The following is a 25,896-nucleotide window of genomic DNA, read 5'->3' on the forward strand; positions in this document are numbered from 1 at the left end:
CTGTTTTTATATTTCAGTGTAAAAAGCCTCTATTTCTATTAGAAAAAAGAAACAGTAAACCCAAAATAACATTTTATAAGAAAACAATCATTGAAAAAAAAAAAAAAAGAAAGAAAAAAAAAAATTCCCCATTCACCAGTTATTTTCAATTAAAATAGAAACACCATTTCATTTTTACTAACATTCTCCCTCTAAACAAATATATATTTTCCTTATATATATATATATTTATTTATATATTTATTCTCAAGGCAGTTGGTCATGGCCAAATCAATTGACCTCATCCTGGCCATTTTTCATGTTTCATAGTTAGAAAACATCTCTAGAATGGAAGAAACACCAGCAGGCGCACAGTGTACGACCACCGCACTGGCCATCAAATAGGATCTCATTTTGAGTGAGGGAATAGTCTGTCAAGGCAGTGTGGCACACAGACACACTTCCTCTGGTACAAGTGCAATGCAAAGAGAGTAAATTTCTCACATCATAAAACTACAACGCACTCCTCTTTCACAGCACTCAGGTTGTCCAAATTCCCTTTGCTTGTCTCCTCTTCCTGTAACGAACCCTAGCATGCCAGGATCTTGCCATTACAGTAAAAATGTGACTAATACATTGTCCCTGAAGACTGCTCATTAAGTGTTGTATCTGACAGCAGAAGGAAGAAGACACAAGCAGCAGGATTTCTGCAGAAAAAAAAAGGGTTATATGACGAGTGTACATGACGAATTGGAACAACTGTGACAAAGTCTGTGAGCTGAGTGCTCTGAGTAGGTTCAAATGAACAAAACACGGGATAGGATGAATGAACAAAAGATAAACAGGACAGATGGGATCACCGCTGCAATATTAATGTGTGATCAGCAAAAGTGCCCGTTGGCATTGTGAGGAGATTCCCTGGGTTACCATTTACATGAAGTCAATATGCACATTGTACACATAAGCAAGTATCCTCATGTGTTTGCGTAAGAGAAAGAAAAGACAAAACGTGTAGGAAAAAGAAATCCCTGGGCTACATGGGAGGTGTAATGGAGGAGACGTCCCACCCCCATTTTTCATATCCCTCTGTTACACCTGATACTCAGCAGAACTATGTGCTTCTTTTTTGCAGCTCCTGAATAAAGGCTGTGACAAGAGAGATGAGAAACAAGCATTAAGAACCCCAAATGCTATACACCACACGCTAAGGCAAAACTAATTTTTAAATACATTCTTAAGTAAATCTCACCTCCAATAATTTCCTCCTTGACTTTTTGTAGCTCTTTCCGCACCTCCTCCAGGATCTCCTGCAGAAAAATAGACCATCAGTGACGACGATACAATGGTTTAATGTGATGCTAATATGCACATAACCACATTACCCAGAAAAACTAGATTATGAATGTCATTTAAGATTAGGTTTACGTGCACCTAACCTGGTTACTGTAAGTCCATGTATACATGTAAGAGCTGACTGATTGGGTATCTCTCCTGCCCTCAACCATATTTTAGAAGCATGGTTTGGTTACTTTAAACTCTGCTGTTATAGAAGACGGTGCGTTGGTCATCTCATTTCATTCAAGTTCACCTCTTTTGGTTCACTTGGCTGATGGCAAATTTACCTGTTTCATTTTCTCTAAATCTGAGTCATCTGTTCCACCAGTATCATTACTGTTGCCTGCAGGCTTCACCCTGTAAGAAGAGGATAGACAAATACAGACAAATATTTCATGTTTCTTTTATGCAAAAAACAAATCAAGAAGGACCAGGGCACTGCTTTGACATGCCCACTGTCAATCAAGCTCACCAAAGGACCACAAGGAGGATGGGACAGAGAACAGAAATTAGCATGAACACAGACCCAGAGATGGAATGAAAGTGAACCTATCTCAGCTCATTAACTTATTGCCCTTAAGTAATAAACAACAATTCTTAACTGAATGGTGCAGGTATACATAAACCTAGTTGTTGATATTATGAAAACAATGAGTGTCTGCATTTACATACATACCAGTTAGATTTCATCTTTTAATCACTACAGTTCTGTACAAACACCTCAGCTATACTATATGTGGAAAACCCAGCTAAGCCATCAGAAAGTTCACCACAGTAAGAGAGCACCAGCCCCAGCACTGAGAAAAGACATTAATCACACTGTCAGACTTCCATCTTATGATTTAGTTTTCAGAGATAACGCATTCTGCTGGTCGGCTTGTAAGTCCCTTGGGTGCATGCCATTCTCTGATCCATTAGATGGTGCTATCAACTGTGAAATATGCCACCCTAGCACGTAGGTTGCAGTGATGCTGTGCTAACCTGAAGAGAAAAGCAAGGGGAGCCAAGGTCATGAGTGAACAGGGAGGTATGTATACCTGGAACCTTGGGACAATGTGGAAGTGGAGTCCATGTTCTTGCTGATGGAGTTATTCCTGTTAGTGAGACACACACACTCTCCACTTAGAACAGAAATGGATGATAATCACACACACAGGCAAGCACAGATACACATATGTTCACACAACCACATTCACGATGATCAACTACTCCTCAAGATGTGTTCAAACACGCAACACCAAACGCCTGGGGGTTAGAGATTTACTGATAACGGTAGCTCAAAAATAAGCAAATCAGGGATTACCTGGTCATAGAAGACTTCTCCCAAGGTCTTCTGATGGTGTCTGAGAGAGAAAATGTATAAAACCTGTGCTGTTTACATTCATTTTGTATATTGTGTAATGAATACCTGAATGAATGTAGGTGGCATGATACAGATGAAAATGTTTAGTTCTTACCGTTTTGACCTTGAGGCTCTGAATCATCCTGTATACAAAAGACCAAAACCATCTGGTAAGAATTAGTCATCCTCAGCTTGTGTATCTTTCTTTCAAACTACAGTGGGCACGGAAAGTATTCAGACCCCTTTAAATTTTTCACTCTTTGTGTCATTGCAGCCATTTGCCAAAATCAAAAAAGTTCATTTTATTTCTCATTAATGTACACTCAGCACCCCATCTTGACAGAAAAAAACAGAAATGTAGAAATTTTTGCTAATTTATTAAAAAAGAAAAACTGAAATATCACATGGTCATAAGTATTCAGACCCTTTGCAGTGACACTCATATTTAACTCACATGCTGTCCATTTCTTCTGATCCTCCTTGAGATGGTTCTGCGCCTTCATTGGAGTCCAGTTGTGTTTAATTAAACTGATTGGACTTGATTAGGAAAGGCACACACCTGTCTATATAAGACCTTACAGCTCACAGTGCATGTCAGAGCAAATGAGAATCATGAGGTCGAAGGAACTGCCCAAGGAGCTCAGAGACAGAATTGTGGCAAGGCACAGATCTGGCCAAGGTTACAAAAGAATTTCTGCAGCACTCAAGGTTCCTAAGAGCACAGTGGCCTCCATAATCCTCAAATGGAAAAGGTTTGGGACGACCAGAACTCTTCCTAGACCTGGCCGTCCAGCCAAACTGAGCAATCGTGGGAGAAGAGCCTTGGTGAGAGAGGTAAAGAAGAACCCAAAGATCACTGTGGCTGAGCTCCAGAGATGCAGTAGGGAGATGGGAGAAAGTTCCACAGAGTCAACTATCACTGCAGCCCTCCACCAGTCGGGGCTTTATGGCAGAGGGGCCCGACGGAAGCCTCTCCTCAGTGCAAGACACATGAAAGCCCGCATAGAGTTTGCCAAAAAACACATGAAGGACTCCCAGACTATGAGAAATAAGATTCTCTGGTCTGATGAGACCAAGATTGAACTTTTTGGCGTTAATTCTAAGCGGTATGTGTGGAGAAAACCAGGCACTGCTCATCACCTGCCCAATACAATCCCTACAGTGAAACATGGTGGTGGGAGCATCATGTTGTGGGGGTGTTTTTCAGCTGCAGGGACAGGACGACTGGTTGCAATTGAAGGAAAGATGAATGTGGCCAAGTACAGAGATATCCTGGAAGAAAACCTCTTCCAGAGTGCTCAGGACCTCAGACTGGGCCGAAGGTTCACCTTTCAACAGGACAATGACCCTAAGCACACAGCTAAAATAACAAAGGACTGGCTTCGGGACAACTCTGTGACCGTTCTTGACTGGCCCAGCCAGAGCCCTGACCTAAACCCAATTGAGCATCTCTGGAGAGACCTGAAAATGGCTGTCCACCAACGTTCACCATCCAACCTGACAGAACTGGAGAGGATCTGCAAGGAAGAATGGCAGAGGATCCCCAAATCCAGGTGTGAAAAACTTGTTGCATCATTCCCAAGAAGACTCATGGCTGTACTAGCTCAAAAGGTGCTTCTACTCAATACTGAGCACAGGGTCTGAATACTTATGACCATGTGATATTTCAGTTTTTCTTTTTTAATAAATTTGCAAAAATTTCTACATTTCTGTTTTTTTCTGTCAAGATGGGGTGCTGAGTGTACATTAATGAGAAATAAAATTAACTTTTTTGATTTTGGCAAATGGCTGCAATGACACAAAGAGTGAAAAATTTAAAGGGGTCTGAATACTTTCCGTACCCACTGTACCTTTCACTTACAGTGTTGTGTTACATGTAAAACACATGTTTTTGAAAAATAACATAGCAAGAAGCATACCCTTACATTATCTTGTGTCTTTACAGGTGGCTTCTCTCCAGTGTTCGCAATTTTTCTCCTGATGTAAAAAGACTTAGTTATAAAGTGTACGGTTATAAACATGATTAATTTAAGTATGAAGTAGGCTTAAAATGAAGGTGAAACTAATTAACAGAAAGCCTGAAATAAAGTAAGTCTCATTGTGAGGACCCACCCACCTTCGTGCCAAGATGGCACTCATCTCACCCATCAGATCACCTCCTCCTCCTCCTCCTCCTCCTCCAATGGAAGAATTACTGGTGCGGCAGGGGTCAGCTCTCCCTATTGGAGCTGCAGGGGCTGCTTCCTCCTGCTGAGGGCAGCAAATAGCAAAAAGATACAGTAATCCAAAAAATATAGACAGGATGACTCAAATACTGATGAAGCAGTGATCATAGCTCTATGAGCAGGACGACTTTATGACTGATTTTTAAAAAAAACAAACCAAAAAAAGAAGAACACATTTGTAACATTTGCAAAGCACGTAACAGATTCAGTGACTGTTATATTAATCTTGACTTTACAAGCAGAAACATAGTAACAGTGAAGTCCAAGTCTATAAAATTGTTGTTACGTTCTTACCTTGGATGTCTTTCGGAGTTTAGCTCCTGCTAGGGCAGCTGCCAATCCCCCACCTCCCCCACCATCGCCACCACCAATACCACCTCCTCCTGCAGTGGGCAAGGGTGGGGCCGGTGGAGGTCCTGAGGGTGGTGGTCCTGGAGGAGGAGGGATACCAGAGGCTGGAGGAAGAGGGATGCCAGGGGCTGGAGGAGGACAAGGGGGTGGAGGAGGGGCCGGTGGAGGAGGAGGACCCCCAGAAGCCAATGGTGGAGCTGGCGGAATAGGGACTTTAAAAAAAAAAACAAAAACAAAAAAAACAGAAAAAACCAAGAGGACTAGCAGTAAGTACTGACAATTTAGAACTGAGAATCGAGGCAGACACCAACTAACAGTATGACACAGGTAACATAGAAGTTGACAGGTTTGGGAGAAAGGTGGTGAAAATGCCGGTCAAAAATTCAGTCGTACTGTAAGACGTGCACAAATGGCAGATTTGATAGGTGTCCAAAGAAGGCCTGTATCAAAATTCTGATTCTGTCAAGACCAAGCACAAAACCACAACATTTTGGAATATATGTGCTTGTTTTTTGTTAACTGCTCATGTGCTTCTGTGATGCCATTCTGTGATGTAAATAGAAACAATGTGTATTCATTGTTTCTATTTACATCACACAATGACTTTTATAGCATAAGCCTCAGAAATGGTATCATACAGTCTGACCTTATTTTAAAAGATCCCAATCACACAGTGTGGGGGATCACAGAAAATGGTGTTCACTTAAGAAATAAAAAAAAAAGGAACTTAAAAAAGGAACTACTATGACAGGAATGGTTTAAACTTCAGTCCAGTAATGTTGACCAGATGTTAACTGACCTGCAGCAGCTTGTCTTTCTCTTTCCAGTCTCTCTCTTTCCTGCCTTTCTCTCTCTTGTCTCTCCCATTCCTGCTGTTCCAATCTCTGCTGCTCCAACCTGCGTACAAACATATGTGCCAGCAACAAACAGAGGTGAGGTTTGGAGAGGAGAGGCAGAAAAAAACTGAATGAAAGAGACAAATTAATTTGCAGGTCAACTCAGTTGAGTGCTGGAATAAGACAGGCTAACCATAAAGCTGAAAATAGGTAAAGGTACCTAATAAGTAACATCTCACCTATCCCTTATTTAACATGTAAATACCATTCAGATTACTGAATTATTAATGACACAGCCATTGTTTTGAAACAATTTGAACTAATTACAGTATTGCATAAAAAAAACATTTGTATTCGATATACCAACTCTAGTAAAAGGATGAGAGGTGGGTTTCACGGTTTCTGATTAGCCTCTAACTGAAAAGTCCACAGCTGGACAAGACGGCCTAATTTCAACTGCCTCATTTCTGCTCCCTCTCTGCTCCAAAAACACATCTGCTACTCGCAACAGCTGTACACAGAGCAGCACACACACACACAGCCACTCAAAAATGCACAGATTATTAATGTAAATATACACGCAACATGAGAGTTGGAGAGATTGAGCCAAGGAAATTGAGAAGGAAGACTGGGACACATTTTCATACCAATAAATATTATGAATCTATGTTCTACACAACTGAATATACCCACATCTATGCTGGGTTTCAGTGGTTTTAACTGCCCCCTAAGCCACAGCCTGTAGGCAGCCACTGGGATAGCTAGTGACTTGACAGACAGTGACTCTGCCCAATCACAAAGCTTCCTGACCGTGCAACATTTTACATTTTAGTCTAAATTAGATTACAAGGTTAATGCCTAGCCTGTTCAGGTGTGCATTGTGTCAACATAATGGGTCTCACTGGGTTATAAATGAATGGAGAGGAGGTGAGTTTGATGTGTGGGGTGCCTGCCTCGTTGTCGTCATTTAACCCAAGGCAAAGACTGAGGGTTTAGCATGGTCAGGCTAATGCCATCAAATCCTCTGCATATGTGTGTGTGCAAAACTGTGCCAACACGGCTAATGCAAAGCTAAGACAGCTTGACTTGAAATTGATTGTTGTGCAACTTAGCCCAGGGGACAGTTTGCTTCTGTTAGTAACATAAACTTCACATTGCCTGAAAGAGCAGCTACCTTGTCTACATGGTTAAACAAATATCTTATAAAACAGCTCTAAACAAATAATGACAATGCTAATGTCTTGTGATTATTCCAGTCTGTGGAAATGTTAAGGGATTCACAATAAAATGTGGCCAGATGTTAATTAGAATTACCAATGCAAAAATGAGGTGGCTTTCATAGAAAAAGTTTAAAAGGTACCTTCGCTGTTGCTCAAGCTCTTCTGGAGATGGTCCATTTGACACTGGGCGGGGGAGAGTTGCATAGCCTGCCAACATAGCACAAAAACATCATGTATAGAGCATGCAATTTACTATAACCACTCTTAAATAAGCTTTGAATGGTATCCATTAATTTGCATGCTTTTCTCCTTCCTACTTATGCTGGTGAGTGTACAAAGCCGGAGTAGACAGCTACAACATGACCAAAAAGGAACCAAACATGGTTGGTTACACCAGCCAAGGACTGGACCTTAAAGGAATTTATAGTCTTTAACTGCACTAGGTGTCAGACAGCACCAGAGCTCTTCAAATATGTATTTTTCTCCTTTATTCATGGTTCACCAGTACAAGATATACAAAGGGTCAGATTGTATTTTAACAGCCTCCAGGTGTGAATAAATGTACACAGAGGAAACCAAGACAGGGCTCATGAAGGATAATCAACAAGAGAGGATATCGCTAGGTGTTGATGGAATTTTATATTATCTTATAAAACTCACTTACTTACTTACTTGATAACATGTGAGCAAATTCAAATTCATTACAACTGCATCCAACACAAGCACAGATTGGACCAGGAGCAGTTTTAAAAACCGCAAAAGACAAAAAGTCATTTGTTTTTCTTGTGTGAAAGAAAGTGTTGATTCATTTTTGTTCTTGTTCTCAACACACTTTCCAGAGAAATATATTCATTTTCAAAAGTTGAAGCTAGTGATAAGAAGCCTTATTATGCATATGGTATATTCTGCCATACAGGAGTTGCATGACACAGGTACTAGACTACTGACCTGAATTAGCAGAAGGGGCCTAAAACCGACCTTAACTTTTCATATACCATAATCTGGACCAAACATTTTTCCAAGTGTTTTATTTCTTATTCCAAGGCTTGAAAATATAATTCATCACTTACAATTTTTGTTCTTTGCTGCCTGCCAGTGCTTTGAGAACTGAAGAAGCTTATTGCATGAGAGGTAAAACATCTTCAAGAACCTCAAGCAAACACAGTTGCCATCTTTAACACTTTGGATATACCATGACCTAGATAATTGAGAATCCCCACATACACTTGTGTGTAAGCAAGCGGAAGAACGCACCATGTAGCTCCATATTGCTGATGTAAATCAGGGAAATCTAGCGAGAACTCATTTACCTGCGTCTGCAATGGAGTTGAGCACGTCCAGAGCATGAGCCATGCCATTGGCAAAGAGAGCAGCATCCTCCTTGCTCCCAAAGTTAAGCCCCCACACCTGGCGGGCATCTCGCCACTGGTGGAAATTGGGTGTAGCCTGGTTATACTTGAGACCTCTCACAATTGGACAGTTTATAACCACCTGGAGGAGGAAGAGGACAGATGATCAATACAATGATCCCTCTGGTAGAGGTGATGAGGAAAATGACTACTTTTGTGGCTCTGTAATCAAACAAAAGGTGATACTTCTAAAGCTCAGAATGAAAATATTAAACCAAAAACAAAGCTGTAGGTCAGAAGTTTAAAATAAATAGACAAGCAAAGGGTAACTTCTAGAAGGGACATTGCTTACTAGAAAAATGGAAAAACTAATTTAAAAAAAACAAAAAACACAAATCCATACTCATGTATGCACTGGATTAGTGTCCACTTTTTTTTGCTGGATTATATTCCACCCAGCAGGTGGCGTGAAGTACATAAACTAGGAAGAAAAAAAAAATGTTTAGGCTTTAAGCACTGCCTGAATGTGCTGACGCACCATTTCATTATTTGTTTAACAGCCTCTGGATTCCACAGAGCAAAGAGGAGGAGAGAAGACCCTGTCAGGGTGAATATCATTGAGGGCAACATGCACTGAAAAGAGAGGCCAGCAAGATCAGCTGCCACTGCAAACAGCAGTATTCTTAAATTGTCCACAATCCTGTCAAATTACAGGAAAAGGCAGTAGGGGAGAATCTGAGAATGTGACCAGAAATATATTCAAAATCAACATAAGCAGCACATTCAAACACAGTGAACACTTGCAGAAAACGCCTTAATGCCATGGAATTTAATCAGCCAACAACCCCAGGATGCAAAAAATAAATTGGAAAGAAAAGTTGCTCTGTAACCAGATAATCAGACAGAGGATAAGAGGAACAGGGAAGAACATGGAAACAGTTTATTAGCGCCAAGCTGCTGTTCTTATCCACCGCCATCCTAAACCAAGTTGCAAGTCCATCACACACAAATATAGAGCCTTCACTGGGTATCAGGCTTCTCCCTAAATTGTCACAGGAAATGGCTGAACAGGCTAACTATCACACAGGAAACATCCATTTTAAGACGTGTCTCTGGGGAACACTTTATGGAGTCAATAATGTTTAAAGAAAGAGCAAGACACGCAGTCAGCAGAGAGAGCAGGGGCGTAGTCGAGAAAAGAGCCACCCAAACTGAGTTTACCCAGCTTTTTAGCTAGAAATCTACTCACCTTTATCTGCTGATATCTGGTGAGTCATTTCCTCCTCATAACAACAAGGAAACCATCTTTCCTCTCCTTTCCTAATGGATAGTTTCCCTACCCGCTACACTAACATCATGCCCAAAATGAACACTGTCATGTTCCACAGAAAGTCAGCTTCAGCTGAGTGTGTTTATTATTTATATATCTCGTGTATTTTTTTCTGAAAATACCTTCAAATGGGATTTCCCTGTCATTTCTTTCACACGGACAGAGGAATTTCAGCAAGCGAGAGACCTTATATCCCATGCACCGTCTCACCGATTCTCCTAACTTTAAGATTTATTAAATAAACTAAACCAGGCCATGTGCTCTTGTGTCTGCTGATGTGATGGACGTTTGTGTAATAGCTCAGTAGGTCACCAGTTTATGGCAATAGCTGTATCAGGGCACTTTAAATGTCTTGTTGGTACACTGCCCAGGCTAAGTGTTAAACATAGAGTAGGCAATTCTGGAACAACCAGCAGACCTTCAGACTTCTCTCCAAAGCCACTCCTCCAGAACACATGAACCTGCACTGTCTAAGGAGTAATGTTTTTTTTACCACAGGTCAGAGTGTTGAGAAGAGGACCACAGCAACTGGCTCATACTGATGTAACTTGGCTAAAGTTAACGTTGGGTTAATAGATGCATAACAGTTATGTGCAATGCCTTGTGGGAAACTCTTGCTTCACTCATCTTGAGACTAAGTGCAGAGTGTGCACAAGCACGAGTACACTGACAGGCAGGTCGGCCATCCGATGGTTTTTGTTCAGGCTGAATAATTCGATTGGTCAGGCTTTTATGAGCTGCTGCACCAGATTCTTTATATTGTCAGTGCCAATAAAAACAAGATGCTTCTGAAACAATCACCTAACCTACCTTTAAAGTAAATAACTGACACAAATAAATGCACATAAAAAGCAATAAAACTATAGTGGGATCTGACAATATAATAACATATAGCAGAATATCCAGTATACACATGTATAACTATTCTATAATCACCCAGTTCCAGCGTGTTGTATCAGAGTGTTAATGTGAATGACTGCGCACACTCAAAAAGACAGACACTTGCTTACTCATACACCCTTCAAAGAACACAGACGCCGGCAGGCCATATGACAGACAGATGAATGAACCACACACACCTTCCACTTCCTGAGGCAAAGCCACTCAGACACACATGCCCCAATCACAAAGTTTGTCTTACAAATAGTGTGTCAAAAGAAGTCAGACATACCTGCTGGTCTGTCTGCATCTTGCGTCCCACTATCCTGAAGGCATTGTTGGTGGGGTTGTGATAGATCTGGACTCTGCTAAAGGTCTGGGGTCCAGTGCCTGCCGGCAACCACTTCTTAGTGCCATCATCATAGATCATCACAGTGGCCCGAGCCTGGCAAATACTTGACTCACTGCAAAAGATACAACAAGATAGAAATTAATTTACAATTTAGTCAGCAGGGCCAAGTCTTGAGAGTATAAGAAGCTCACTGGAGGATACATTTAGCAAAACTGAGAATTAATGTGTAGCTATTGACAACAAACCTTCTTACTTATATGTAAAATGACATTAAGTGGTGTATCATTTCCTTTGCATGTGCAAACATGCACAACACGACACATCACTACGTAAAAAAGAGGAAGATACCTGCATAAGGTATGTGCTGACAACAGCTGGCAACTGCAAGATGAAAGTATGGTCACAAAAACTAAACCACTCCACACCCAATGTACAAACACAAAACAAGCAATCTTTGTGGTTGCTACCACAAACATCTGGTTTACTTTTTTTCCCCTAGAGACTTCCTAAAGATCTATGGAGATTAAGAGATTCTTATAGCTAGAGATCGATTTTGACCTGTAAGAATGAAAAACCTGAGTTTTGGTGAATCCAACAATTTCCCAGTTTAAATGCTAATTAATATAATGTAAAACCTTTATTTTATCTTAATTTTGAAAAAAAAAAAAAAAAAAAAAGTGATCACTTCCCATCTTTTTTTCCCCCCAGTTTTAAGTGCTATGAAATGATGATGTGCAGCTGCAAGGCAAGAAACAAACAAGGGAAGTCAGGAGGAACTGGAGACATCGGATGGAGAAACAGACCAGAAACACTCCATAACAAACCATTTTAGAAATGAGAGCCAGAGTAGCCCCAAGATATCACATCTCACCCACAATGTCACAATACTGTCCGTCTGACAGTGTGCTAGCATGCCAACATACAGTACTGCTATCACAGATCATTGACTACATGAGAATTCCTGTGTTTACCATCAGTGCAAGGAGTCATGGCAGAGCATGTGCAAAAAATATCATGTTTTCACTGAATGAATATATGACATAGGAAGTTAAAGGTCAAGAGAAGGGATGCAGTAAAGTGTTGCTTTGAGGAGCGAAAGAGATTAGATCCCAAACAAGACGGGAGGCGAGACAACAATTGAGGCCGACAAAGACAGGAAGTTGTGCCGAATTGTGCCAAAGAGATGAGGCTATGGAATCTTCCACCTGCGCTATATCAACCTCCACCTCCAACACACTGTAAGAAAACAGACACGTGTTTTGAGATCAATGACGACGCACTTATTTATAGTTCCATGCAGGAAGAAACCGCACAAGTTACAACACATTCAGGAATGCAAGCTCTGCAGTTTAGCAGCACTGGAAGCCGTCTGCATTTCAGACAGTGAGATCTAAAGATAAACAAATCTTTTCTTACAGAAAACAACACCACGGTTCTATATCACATCTACCCAGCACAAATATTTGCACGCTCCTAAGTGTATACAAACTGGAACACATACGGTGCAAAGTTGTCTGATAAATTAAATAAATATCAGTCAAAAGTAGACAGTTTGCATTTATTTATCCTTCCATCTGTCCAGTTTCCTGTATGTATCTGTATTTTTCTCACGCAGAAACACTTTAGGGGTTACAAAAACTATCAACATTTCTTTATTATGTATTATTGCGCTGGTCACCAAATTTTTAAAATCTTCATGCATATGTGCAGGAGGTTCTGCCAACAACAAATTTGAAGAACACAGCTGCTCAATAAATACACTGTTAAAAGTAAGTACAGAAGGCAAAGAAAAATAAATAAATAAAGATGGCCAACTGTCAATTCCAATCTTTTTTCCTCTTCCTCCCCCTCCTTTCGTTATTTGCCCCCATGCTCTCCCTATAGTCCCATAATCCATCTCTTCCACCTCTCCCCCTTTCCCTCCATCTGTCCCACCCATGATACAATCTGCTACTTCCTGTGACACAACACCAAAGCCACAACCCACTTCCTTCTGCCAACACTACCTAATATGGAGTGACTCAGCCTGAACAATCAGTGTGCACACACACACACACACACACACACTTGGTCTAAAGTAGATAATGACCATGTTAACTAGAGATTATTTTATTCACTGCCAACAGCAAGGCTAAACCAAATAAAGGAGAGAGGGAAATATGTATGATTTTAATGATTCATTCATTTTAATGATTAATGATTAAACATGCGGTGGCTCGTCTCCAACCAGGAACTACTCTCTGGTCTAGAAACACCCCTAGAAACTGTTCAGGTATTCCAGGTAGAAGCAGCGAATCACTTAACAAGTTATATTACATGTGACCTGTCTCTCATATGGGAGTTGACGACACATCAGACAGCTTTCAGTGTGCTGTCAGTCACAAAAGGTATATTACATAAACTTCAAACGGCTTCCTGTGATTGTGTCATTTGGCACACGACTTATAATTGCACCAACAGTGAATGTCCAATAATGTTCAGGCTTTAATACCAAGGATGTGCAATAACTAAAACAAAATTAAATGTATGAAATTAAATTACTTTTTCATTTGCAACATTATGATTTTTAATTCCCAGAGTCACATACACATGGATATATCCCATACACTTGAGCTTAAATTAAAAGAAAGTCTCCAAATAGGGCAATAACTAGGTCACACAAGTATTTTGACAATAGTACGTAGGGACAGAATTTTTACAAGGCACACTGGAAATGGTCTTCGCATTTAGCACGTACTAAAATCCTTCAGCAGGCAAATGACAACCAATCACTTCAGGGCAGGTTAAAATCACCCATGGCTGGTTGGACTGTACATCAAATGCAGTCCTGCAGTGTTCTCTGATCTCATCTGCATCAAGCCTGTTGTTGTGAGGGGCAGACCAGGCTTATGGGAACTGGGAGGGGACAGAGACTTAGAACTGGGAAATGAATGCATATTTAATGGCAGGGAAAGTGAGGGTTCAGGACTGAGAGTGAGCGGCTGCATTATTGATAGACCTACGGACACTGAGACTCTAAAGGCGTGTGTGGTGTATGCGCATAAAGACAAGGACTTGCACATATCCCCACACCTGTCGACCTGCCCACACCTGTCCATGTGTTGACCCAGACCAATGGGTGTAACAGGCTGCAAGAGACTTGCGGCTGGGTTTGATTGGTCTGCGTTTGAAGAACAGTCAGAAACAATCTATTCCCGTCCTCCATCAGTTGAAGACCACCAGTGCACTGGCTGTGAAGCTAAGCTAAGTAAGTAACAAGGTGACCTAAGCAGTTTTCTCTTAAGCACAAATAGGTCACTGTATGATGCCCTGGAAGATTTAAGCCATCAACCTTTAAAAAAAAAAAAAAAAGCCCTACAATACTTAAGCACATGAATGATCCAATTGCCCCTATACTTTAAAAAAAAAAAAGTCAATCTGAACCTGGCCCATCTTCTCTTGTCATTATTACAGCCTAAGTGAGTTCCCTCATCCTTGTGTGGCTTCTTGGTGAATAAAGGGTTAACAGGAAGCCGCAGTACACAGCCGGGGCACATGCTCACTTGGAAATGTCTGTATAAGGCTGTGCTCTCAGAGCTTTTCCCAAATGTGCTGGCAAGTACAGTCAGGCCCAATGACTGTGGCTTCCCTCCTCTTCCCCTTACCTAACCCTCCCACCATGCTCTGCCACTCTTTGCTTTTGTCTGCAAATCAAACAATCTAACAAAGTATAGGATAATTACCGGTATCCCTGTTGGTGCCATCCATGCAGTACATAATACTGTAATATATATGTTGTTGAACAAGTAGACCTGACTTGCAGTTCACATAACTGTGCAATCAACCTATGCTTCATAGTTTACTAAGCACACATAACAAAGACATCAGTCCTGAGGCTATGAAAAGACGGACTAAAGTGACACAGGATTGTCAAGACACTAAGTAAATGCCATTTGTCTCTGCATCCACAATTGTACAGCTTTTCCAACCAGAAATCCATAGCACCTCATTACCAAAGGCCATTTTTGCCCTTATAGCTATAGCCAACTATCATATTTTAAAAATGGTGTTTAGGCTTTTTCAGCATCTCTTGGCTTTTGTATCAAGGATCTTTCCCTGTGTTAAATAGACAGCAAAGAAGCCCGAAGGAGTAGCTCATGCACAACATTTGACAAGCTACTGTAAAGAAACAAAAATAACCACACAGCTCCATGTCAAGAATGTTTTTTCCTTTGAGAATTGATTCACACGTCGCTCAGCCAAATCTGTAATAAAAGATGATGAACAGGTGTCTCTTCCAAATTAAGAAGCCTTAGATAGCTGTGCTGCCACTTAAATGAGGAAATGATTCATTACTTATTTTCTTCTTGCCCTAATATATAACATTTAATTTAAACCATACTTCAAAAGTCACTTTATAGTATCTGTGTGCAACCAAACAACTTCCTCCCTCTTCTTCTTGGCCTGCTAAAAACAGTAAACACATCTCACAGATGACAGTCACACATGATAAAGACTGATATTATAAAAATGCCAGGCATTTAAAAGCCTTACATTATTTAAAAGAACATTCAGTAATAATTTACAAGTGAAGTTTTCTGTAGCTTTTTCTTTTGATTGATTTAAGGAAATGAATCCTATTGCTCACGAGACTCGCTGACGTCAAATATCGTGTGAAAAGTTCAGTGAGAAACGTACACTTTCCACCAGAGCACCTGAAACTGACATGAAAAACTTTCCAGAAAGACCATTAACAGAAATGAGTAAAAGAAGTCACTGCATATGCAGACAGGCAATGTGAGAAAACCAGCACGTGCCAGCACTTGAATGTTCCTCTGTACACATTATTCTGCAGGACAGGTTGCACTGTTACTCGTTTGTGGGAGCTGAACATTCGCTTTATAGTTATTTTCTCATTGCGACAGACTGAACTTTCCTTTAAAAGAGGGTTTATAGGAAGCTTTTCACTTGTCTTGTATAGTCCTTCCTCATTACACAGATTGAACTGGGGTCATGATAGTGGTCATGAAACAACCTCTTCTTCTTGCGTTAACTTCCGCTCAAAACAACCATGGGAACGTTCTGCACTTTAACTGGCCAATATCACCCCTGTGGACTGTACCATTCCATAGGTGCGCTTGTTGACCATTCACCACCAAACACGTTAGGACTGCTGTTGTCATGTGAGTCTGTGTGTGAAGTTCATTTCAGGCCCACTGCACATTGCATGTCATGAGATTTGACTACTGCGCATTGGCAAATCACAATGAAGATATTTCAACGATACATCGTGCAGTCCTATTTTCCACGTATTGCACTTAACTTCCAAACTGAACCTAATCTTACTCATCTAACTTCAGTCCATTTTGTCTGTCTCTTTGCACAATGCACATTTATTCTCACACAGGTCCCAGCATGCCACTAAAAGCACAGAAACGGACACACACACACACACACGCTGCAGGATAGTGTTTTCAGCCTCAGTGTTTCAGCCACACAAAAACGGGCATCCTTGCTATCTCAGCTTAAAAATTTTCCCACTATATGTATTTGTAAATGCAGTGGGGCATTTTCAGCTGGACCTCCTATTCTTAGAAAACACCTTAGGACCCTTTGGGTGCTGACTCATCCCTCGCATGGCATCGTTTATCGAGCATGGTGGAAAAGCTGAATAGCTTGGATAGAAATTTTGTTGTTTGACCGTTTCAAGTGCGTGATGAATTTCTTCCTTCTTCTGAGGCAGTGTGAGGCTGAATTGTGTGTGTGTGTGTGTGTTTGGTGGGGGATACAACTGGCACACTCGATGTCCATATTTGGAACCATCTCACCTCTGTTCTTCTCACAGAGCTCAATTCCTTTTACAGGTTGGAGCATATCCCCACAGAGTCCGATCAAGGAGGAGGCAAGGCTGCTCCTCTACAGAAGAACAATCTACTGAGGAAACCTCCCTATTTTCTCTCCTGCCCTGACATTTAGACACTTTTCCTTTGCACCAAATACAGGATGTCTTTGCTCAACTCTGAGCCCAAAGTTGAGAAGAGACAAAGAAAGAAGCCAACACCTTCACCATATTTCCTGTTTACCACTGACACTGAGGCATGAGTGTGCAGACTTTGCCCTTACAATAGTATACTTTACAGATAGCAGCTACTTAGATAATCCTCCCCATTAGCCATGCCAGTTGTGGGCCAGCTGACACTCCTTCCACTTTGCACTGCTGCCTGTTTTTTAAAATCTACCTACACTGCGATGCAAGACAACAAAGCTACTTGTTCACCAATAAGCAGATGTATGACTGAAAAAGTAAAAATAAGTGTGTAATGACCTCTATAATTCTTGTTGCTCCTCAAGCGTGAAAGCTTTACTATCAACAATAAACGAGGCCCTGTTATATAGGCAAACAACCATAAACTTATAATTTGCACTATTCATAAAAAAAATAAACAATGGCAAAAATACACAGCACTGTGCAAATGCCTTAGGCAGTTTAGATGTTTAGTAGTGTTACAACAATTAGGCAAAACAAAAAATAATAGCAATTATTGTAATAATCATTTTTAGCAATTCTTTAGATTAAAAAAGGAAGTAAAACTGCATTCAACTCAAATTAAAGCTAAGAAGAAAAAAAATAGGCATGGATGTGGGTTTCACATAACCAGAATCAATATCCGGAGTTCAAAGAAGAAAAAGAAGCTGACTGACACCCAACCTTGGTAAAAAAAAAAAAAAGGTGAAAGACATTCGCACACCAAAGAAGAAGGTTTGTGCTTTTTCCTCCCCCATCTGTACCATAACTACCAGACACACTTTAAAGAAGACTTGCAAAAGAAACTGCCAAATATTCACTGGGTGATGATAAAAATAAGCTATTTGAAAATCTTAAGATGTGGGAAACAGTAACAGGCATTTGGATGGATGGATGGTACATTAATCATCTGATTAATTATTAATACCCATTCATTGCATGCCTACTGTTTAAACTCTTATCGCATATCATCAGGGGATGGTGTCTGATTGGTCCCAAATTTATTCTGCAGCATGACAGGGAGTCCAAACATCCAGCCAGAGTCAAAAAGAACTACCTTCAGCAATAAAAACAGTCATGATCTCAACATGCCCAAGTCAGTCTGGGATTACATGAAAAGACACTGAGAAGGCCTAAATCTACAAAATAATAGGTGGCATGTTCTCAAAGATTCTTGGAATGACCTACCTGCCAACTACCTTGAAAAACTGCACTAGTGGACCCGGGAGACTTTTTTGAAGTCAACAGGTGATCACATAGATGCTGATTTGAGTTTCTGCTTACCGCAGCTTTATAAAACTATTTACATCTAAAAGAACTATCCCCAAAAACCTTTGCATAGTACTGTATACACAAACAGGCCAACTCTCCATGTTGGCTTTGTTACTGACTCAAACTATGTACAGACACCTAACAACCAGGCTAAAATTCACCTATGACTTAGCGTTGTATATTTCAACAACTGACAAAGAAGAGGGTTCTCAATAAACTACTCTAATGACTTTAAAATCCAAGCTGCCAAACTGAGCGCTCAGACAGACCAGTTTGTCTCTCATAATACAAATGGTCAGAAAGACAAAGACTGGGAGCTTCATGCACGATCCAGAACAAAAAAAACTGTTTTGTAAACAGGATTATGCGCAACACCACTCATGCGCAAAAATATCACCCATGCAGAAAATGGTTTGGTCCTCAACAGAAGAAGCCAAAACAGTTTCCCCTTTTAAGCCTGTCTCAGTCCATATCAGGTCAAAGTCTCCTGTGGCACTAATATCCCTTCTTATGAGCCCAGAGTGTAAGTGGTGGCTAATGATAATGCAAGGAAACTAAAGCGGTTACTAACTTTCTTCTAGTACCATTTTATCTAATACAGTCTAATACACCAACCACCATCATTCCCAGATAAATGAAGTTCTGAGGACCTGAATGTAGAAATGTATAAGCTGCCTGACAAAATAAAACAGTTTTTATACTAACTAACATCCATTACGCTCCATTAAGCACTGGACCCTCTGATGAACCCAATGTATCTTTGTGCCCATTAGCTGCACTGGCCATACAATACATCACTATAGCATCTCTGCCCACAACAAGCTTTGGTTTCGCTGCAGTGTTGGATCCAGGGTCTCCATCAGCTGGGATTACATCACTCTGTTTAATTTAACCACTGTGCAGGGCCTGGCTCAATGTTACACTGATGATGGGTAGATCTTTTCCCAGAATAGAAGTAATTCATATTCTAAAATACCAAAATAAATGGGATCAGACATTGAGCAACTGTGCAGTCCACTGAGACTCTTTCTGCAGTCTTCTTTCTGCAGACTTAAGCAACAACAAAGTGTTTGTATAGAAGATCATTTTCAGCTACATCTGTGTAAAATTATAAAAAAAAGAAAACAACACAAAAAATATCCGATCATAAAAAGAACATAACCCTGACCAAAAGGAATTAAATTGTATTACAGGCTGAGTATCAGGCCAATAAATCCTGCTTGTAATTTGAGGTTCTACACATTGGAAGCTTTGGAAATTGACTGGTGTAGTTTCCTCTGTTTCACATCACTTTAATGTTTATCTGGACATCGGGCAGCCTCTAAATAAATATTTACATCCTGTCTTCCATCTTTATCAAAAATGGCCTATGACTCATTAGACCAAGACCATTAGAATGTGAATTACTTCATTTTGCCAACTCATCTACTAGTCAGTAAAGGTAAGACATGACTAACAAGCTAGTTAGGGTAATGTAAAAACTGACGATTTTGTTTAACCCAAGGCAAAACTTCTGGGTCTTCTATTAGACCAATCAATGAGAAAAACCTTTAGCAGGATTTAAAGGATTTTCAGGAACATGCAGTTTATGAAGCTGGTGAAGAACCATGAGTAGTTAAATACTCAATTAAATGAATTAACCATAAGCAGATTTAATGACAATATGTGCTACAACAAATAATTATGGGCAGTGAATTATTCATTTTTGACTAAGTACAAAAAAATGAATGACTCTTGCATTTTATTATTCTGGAGTTCATGGCGATGTCTCTAAAGTGCTTGTCTTGTCTGTTGACAAACTCATGTATTTGTTTCAGCTCTGTATTGTGTACACCATGAACCTAACAGCCCAGAGTCACAATTACAGAACAAAAACATCAGCCACCACTAAGGAAACTGGATTTGTCACCGAGTAGACAACAGAAAGTTTTGCATGTTGAGTTGTTGCAACTCCTGCCATAAAGTGTCGAATCCAAGACTCAGGCTGGCATAATGGCTTATTTATGAGTATGAGAGGTGGGAGGATCAAGAATACTTTCAGAGGGGAGGGCACCAGTGATGTGATGTCGTTGGAGATGAACTCATAAGGCAGGAGGACTATTTTAATAACAGAGCATGTGGAGTGTAAAGCGGCGCGCTGAGGAGCCTTTTGAAGTGCAACGTCAACACGCAGTTCTTTACGATGCATAAAATACGGCTATCAATCATAATCCATTATAAATCTGAGTTCTCTCAAGCACACCCCAATTATCTCAAATTGCTTTTGCTTATGAAGCGTGGGGGTACGTGTGGATATTAGAGGGTTGTTGATTGAAAAACAAATGAAAATCTGCTTATGTTCACAAAGCAATTTGCAATAACATCAGGTGTGCAGAACGTTTTTCATCTACACTATGAAGAATGCAGTTTTTCTGAGCAAAGAGTAAAAACTGAATGGCAAGTCTGCCTAATATTTGGAATTTTTAAATTAAATTTAGAGGGTAACATTTCTTGCACGAAGGCAAAATAAATGTTTAGCCTGTGCCAGTGATATCAGACATCAAAAAAAAAAAAAAAGGAGTGCAAAGGAATTAGGCGAACAAGTGGAGACATGATCAATTTCAGTATCCCCACACACTTCACAGACTTATGAATATTACACAACACCATGGTATGAACACACAGCTCTCGCAACACCAATGAGTTTCATCTTGTTATCTCTACATGGACACACACAATAATATTGCTAAACTTATTTAAAAAAGAAAAAGAACATTTAAACAGAGGAAGTTATGACGGCGAAGATCACAGTTAAAGTTGCATCCCTTCTGGTTACTGCTGAGGCAGAAAAAAAAAAAAAAAAAAAAAAAAAAAAAACAGGCTGGGGTCCAGACACAAAGGAGTCTGAGGGTGAGGCCATTTCCCTGCTTTTAAGGCTGATCAATAATAAGTTCATGCAACAGTGTAAAGAGATCAGCGGAGGAGCTCAGCTTGGCATCGCTTCCAGGCATGCACAGCCTCTAAAATCTAAGGACAGGTTGCGAACTGTGTGTTAAACAGATGCATTACACCTGTCTGTGTATGCTCACGTCACATGCTTTAACTCTTGAGCCCCGGGCAGCCGTTCCGCTGGTGTCAGATAGGACAGGTCTTTTAGTCACAGAGACCCAGTCAGTGAGTCATCCTGGGAGACAGGAGTTACCTCACTGACAATAACAAAGAATCATAATGCTGATAAATGCAATTCTCGTGCCACCTTGCCCGCAGATAAGAGTCTCAGTCTGAAAGGCTAATATATTAATTCAAACACATATTCATGCAATCAGTCGGTGCGACAAAAATACACATGGAAAAACTGGAGGTAAATTTGTAAAGCTAACTTGTGAAATTCTAAAATTTCTGCGTTAAAAGACAAACACAAAATTGCACGTGTGCACGCTGGTTTAACTTCACAAAAGCATCCATTTTCATTGGGAAACATATGCTTCCAGCAAATAGACTGGCACTGGAGTTGGTCAGTGGAGGTAATAATAACACTAAATGACTGGCATAGCAGGACATCTCTATTATCTTTAAATGTCTTTAAACGTCAGGGCCATTGCTGCACCATTTTCACAACTGGGTCAAACTCCTGAACTCTAACCAAATGAGTGCACGTCTGTGTCAACATTTACATTCCTCAGGGACAAATGACAATGAACATGAACGATGCTGAATTCCAGTCTTTATCTATTAGAAAAGGTGACATAAACTGTTTAGGTTACAAGTGGAGGCCAGTGGGGGAACAAACTAAAATCATCAAATCAGATGTTACCCCATCAGCTTCTAGGAGATACCATCTTGACAGGCAGCATGAAATCTGAATATAGACAAACTCTGTTGCTTGTTTGTGGTGAAGTCTAATTCCTGCAATGGTTTATAGCTGGGGATGTGTTCTGAATGCAACTTAACAATAAAACAGGTCTCTAATCTCACTGTGTGATGTTTAACTTTATTATAAGCCATAACGGCGGGACAGTGTTATATTAAGTCGTGCCAGACATTAATAAATATCATGAGTTAGTTATAGTTACAGGATTATCCAAAAGAAAACAAAGTCGTCATTTTTTTTGTGCTACTTTTATCATTTTCTTGTGATCCTTCGTGGTCTTTGCTGATTATTTCGTTAATTTAATGCCTGGCCTCAACAAGCAGTGTATGTTTAATGTGTTGATGTGACTGTGGCAAGTTTTCAGGCGGCTCAACTTCCTCCTGTTCCTACTGTAATCAAAGCTACTACACAGAAATATGTGCAAAACAAATACAAACCCTGGACCAACCCATGGGCTTGAGCTGAGATATATTGTTGCAGAAAGGGCAGTGCAATAGATACGAGATAAAGAACCAGTCACACAGGTTACCGGCCCTGTACCACCACACATACTGGGCTGCACCTCTTGGTCCTGAATAAAATTTGCATCCTCTAAGTTCCTAAATCACAAAAGCTGTTCTGTGACACAAGTGGGGCGCTAAGAAAAAGGGAGTCAGCCCAGAGAAGCCCAGGCTAGGAGCGGTGCCTTCAAAGCATGTAATTGCCAACTGCACAGGCTGTGACAGGATGTGGAATTCGTGGACATGAGCTTTCCACAGAGCAATTTTTTTTTTTGTATCCCGGTGCAAACCTCTGTGTTCCCAGATGGATATGTTTAATGTGCGGCTGTGTGTGGAATGCATGACATGATATAAACAGCACATGCACTTGGGGCGGCCCAGTGGTTTAATGTGTAATGCTAAAGGAGCCCAATGCGCCCAAAAAGAGTCCAACACCGTGCTTTGGTGCCTTTGAGCAGGACCCTGAAATCCGTTCATGGGTGCTCTGATTTACTCTGATCCCAGTTCTGAACAAGTCTGGGGGCTATCATTTCTTCTTCTTTTTTTTTTTTTTTTTTTGCATGATAGTGGTAAAACACAGACACAAGCATGATCACACTGAACTGCTGAGCTGAACAAAAGAGCAAAACGTGGAGTGTTTGAGGCAAATCCAAAAAAACACGTTGTTGTCATCTGACCTGCTTAACTCCCCCAACTTGTAAACGATTTCTTCGAGGCAGCCACGCTGGAACAGGCGGGTCTGGGCTTTCACAGTGACCACACAAACCGACACACAAACCATCATGTTCAGCGAAGTATCACAAAAACCCGCTACGCGGTGACATGTGGGTCCCTGCAGCCGAAACACCAGGAGCCTGGGCTTTATTTATTTTTTTTTCTTGAGTGAGAAATAGGATTTAATGCGGAGTCAGATAAAAGTACGAGGCCAACTCCTGAGAGGTGCTACAGGGTCAAGCACTTGGCAGTCGCCTTTGTGAAACTAGTAGTCGAAACACAACGAAGAAGAAGAGATTTCAAGCCGCTTTACCCACCTCATTGTTCGGCCAGAGTGGAGATCCTCTCCTCGTAGGCAAGTTGGGCTGACTTCTCAGGTGAAGCCCGGCTTTAAAAGTTAAACAAATTCAATATATATATATTTTTTAAAAAAAACAAACAGGGAAAGAAAAGGCGCATCTACACCCGCAGACGGGGTAGCTAGTAGCGGGATAAAGAAGCACACCTCGACGATTTCCTGGTTTGGAGCGGGAGAGAGAGAGGGGGGGGGGGCGGATACGGTAACGCTGGTGAAGCGAGCTTGTCAACTCCAATCACTATCCCACAAAAAAAGGCAAAGCAAAGAGCAAAGGCGCCTCAGCCTAAAGCGGAACTTCTTTTCTCACACTCCGTGTCTGTTTTCCCGTCGCTTTCTGGAGATTAAACCCGCGTGTCTGCGCCAGACTTTGCTCGGTAGGTCTGTAAATTCACCGGAGTCTGGCCCAACCCGCTTCAAAGTAGGCGACAATCCCACGAGGCCTTCAGGGGCGCCTCGGAAAAAAGTTACACCCGTGCACCACTACCCCCTTACACACACACAGACACATCACCCAAATAACTACATCTACTACACTGCACTACAAAATAAAATATTTTCATGGACAGATTACTTAATGGGCCTACTGGGGACGGGCTCAGGGCCCCAAGGGGGTCAGGAAGCGCTAGAGAAAACACAATGCAGAAAAAAATGCATGCAAATCAGCTACAAATAGATTTGATAACCACAAAAAACCGGAACTCTAATGAGAGTGAGAAAACAAACACAAATGCTGCAAAGTGATGACACAAATACGAAAATGAAATCATCTTTAATGACCAAATTTGCACACAAAAACAAGGAATTTCACAGGTTCACTAAACTCTATGTGCAAGAATTAAATAAAGCTAAGCTTTTAACAAAGGAAGACAGTAGGTCAGCCTGTAAAAAACTTAACTTTGTCAGACTCAAGCAAAAACCTGAGTATACATAGACTAGATTACTATTTTATTCCCTGACATAGTTCACACTCTTCTACATGCATTTTAGACAGCTGTGCCTTTTTAAGGCCACGTAATGAGGTCTACTATTTTTTTTATCATGGTGCTACCCTCTTTCTCCTCATCTTATACACTTTGTGCTATTTCTAACAGAGAATAACATTTTAGGATAACTGTCATGTAATAGAAATAAACATTTAACAAAGCCTATAATGGGATAATAAAATGGGCTGTCATGTTTTGATACTGAATCTAATAGTTAATAAAAACCTTTAAACTGTAGTAGGTGTTGGCACCAAATACTGTCACACAGGGCCTCTTTTCATTCCTTTGCTAGATAAATAATATTATCCCATACATTCCATTGCCCCTTACAATTCATATTCAGACTAGTAAGTTTGGTGGTTGTTTTTTTCCCAATAGTACCTGAAGGCAGCATCCAATCCAAAGCCCTATAGCCAAGCACCTCACCTCGCCCTACTGGATGTCTGGGTTACTTCAGGTTTTTAGCTATTGTGGCTTTTGTGATTGTTCTGTTAACATTTAATGTGTAACGTTCTTGTCATTAAAATAAATAAATAACCACTTTACTTCAATAAATAGATCTTGAGACAAGAAGCAACAACAGTGGAATGTAAGAAATATGTTAAAGACCTATGTAAAACCTAGAAGTAGTTGTTTCTAACTCTGTTAACTATGTATGGAAAAAGAGGTTTTCATACAACTAGAGCTCTGAACACTGAAATATTGTACAGACTAAAAGCTCTCCATTTTCCTATTGGGGACAGAAGTGAAAGAGAGGATGAGAAAGGAATGCATTATGTCTGCATGGCATGTGTAAACATCCAGAAAGCCAATATGCCTTTAGTCTCACTACACACACACACACAAACACACACACTTAGACATACAAGTTAACAGCTCTGAGCAAATGTTGGTCTAGCATTTTCTTTAGCCATGTGTCCCCTGTTAACTCTGCAGTTTACTGAGTGTGCAGTTTTTTAAACATTAACAGCAGATCCTGTGTGGGAATGTGTGGACATTTTACTCTGGTTTATTATA

At 40.6% G+C, this 25,896-nt stretch overlaps 1 protein-coding gene across 7 annotated transcripts; it reads right to left on the bottom strand.

Moving 5' to 3' along the window:
- Window positions 1-144: 144 nt before the first annotated feature.
- vaspb (vasodilator stimulated phosphoprotein b) lies at window positions 145-24,337 on the bottom strand. Of its 7 annotated transcripts, none has more exons than XM_026298642.2 (14): window positions 23,856-24,337; window positions 11,139-11,310; window positions 8,599-8,779; window positions 7,429-7,495; window positions 6,032-6,129; window positions 5,176-5,444; window positions 4,773-4,903; window positions 4,582-4,633; window positions 2,772-2,799; window positions 2,618-2,657; window positions 2,352-2,408; window positions 1,602-1,671; window positions 1,229-1,286; window positions 145-1,125 (listed from the first exon to the last, which is right to left on the bottom strand). In XM_026298642.2, the coding sequence occupies exons 1-14, from the start codon at window positions 23,858-23,860 to the stop codon at window positions 1,091-1,093; spliced, it is 1,263 nt and encodes a 420-aa protein (XP_026154427.1). In that variant the 5' UTR covers window positions 23,861-24,337; the 3' UTR covers window positions 145-1,090. The 7 variants fall into 7 exon arrangements, with proteins under 7 accessions (XP_026154427.1, XP_026154425.1, XP_026154428.1 ...); XM_026298640.2 differs by having other exon boundaries at window positions 4,576-4,633; XM_026298643.1 differs by having other exon boundaries at window positions 4,576-4,633; window positions 4,773-4,906; window positions 5,176-5,429; window positions 23,856-24,336.
- Window positions 24,338-25,896: the final 1,559 nt, after the last annotated feature.

The sequence above is a fragment of the Mastacembelus armatus genome, chromosome 13 (genome assembly GCF_900324485.2).
Source record: "Mastacembelus armatus chromosome 13, fMasArm1.2, whole genome shotgun sequence".
Classification (NCBI taxonomy): domain Eukaryota; kingdom Metazoa; phylum Chordata; class Actinopteri; order Synbranchiformes; family Mastacembelidae; genus Mastacembelus; species Mastacembelus armatus.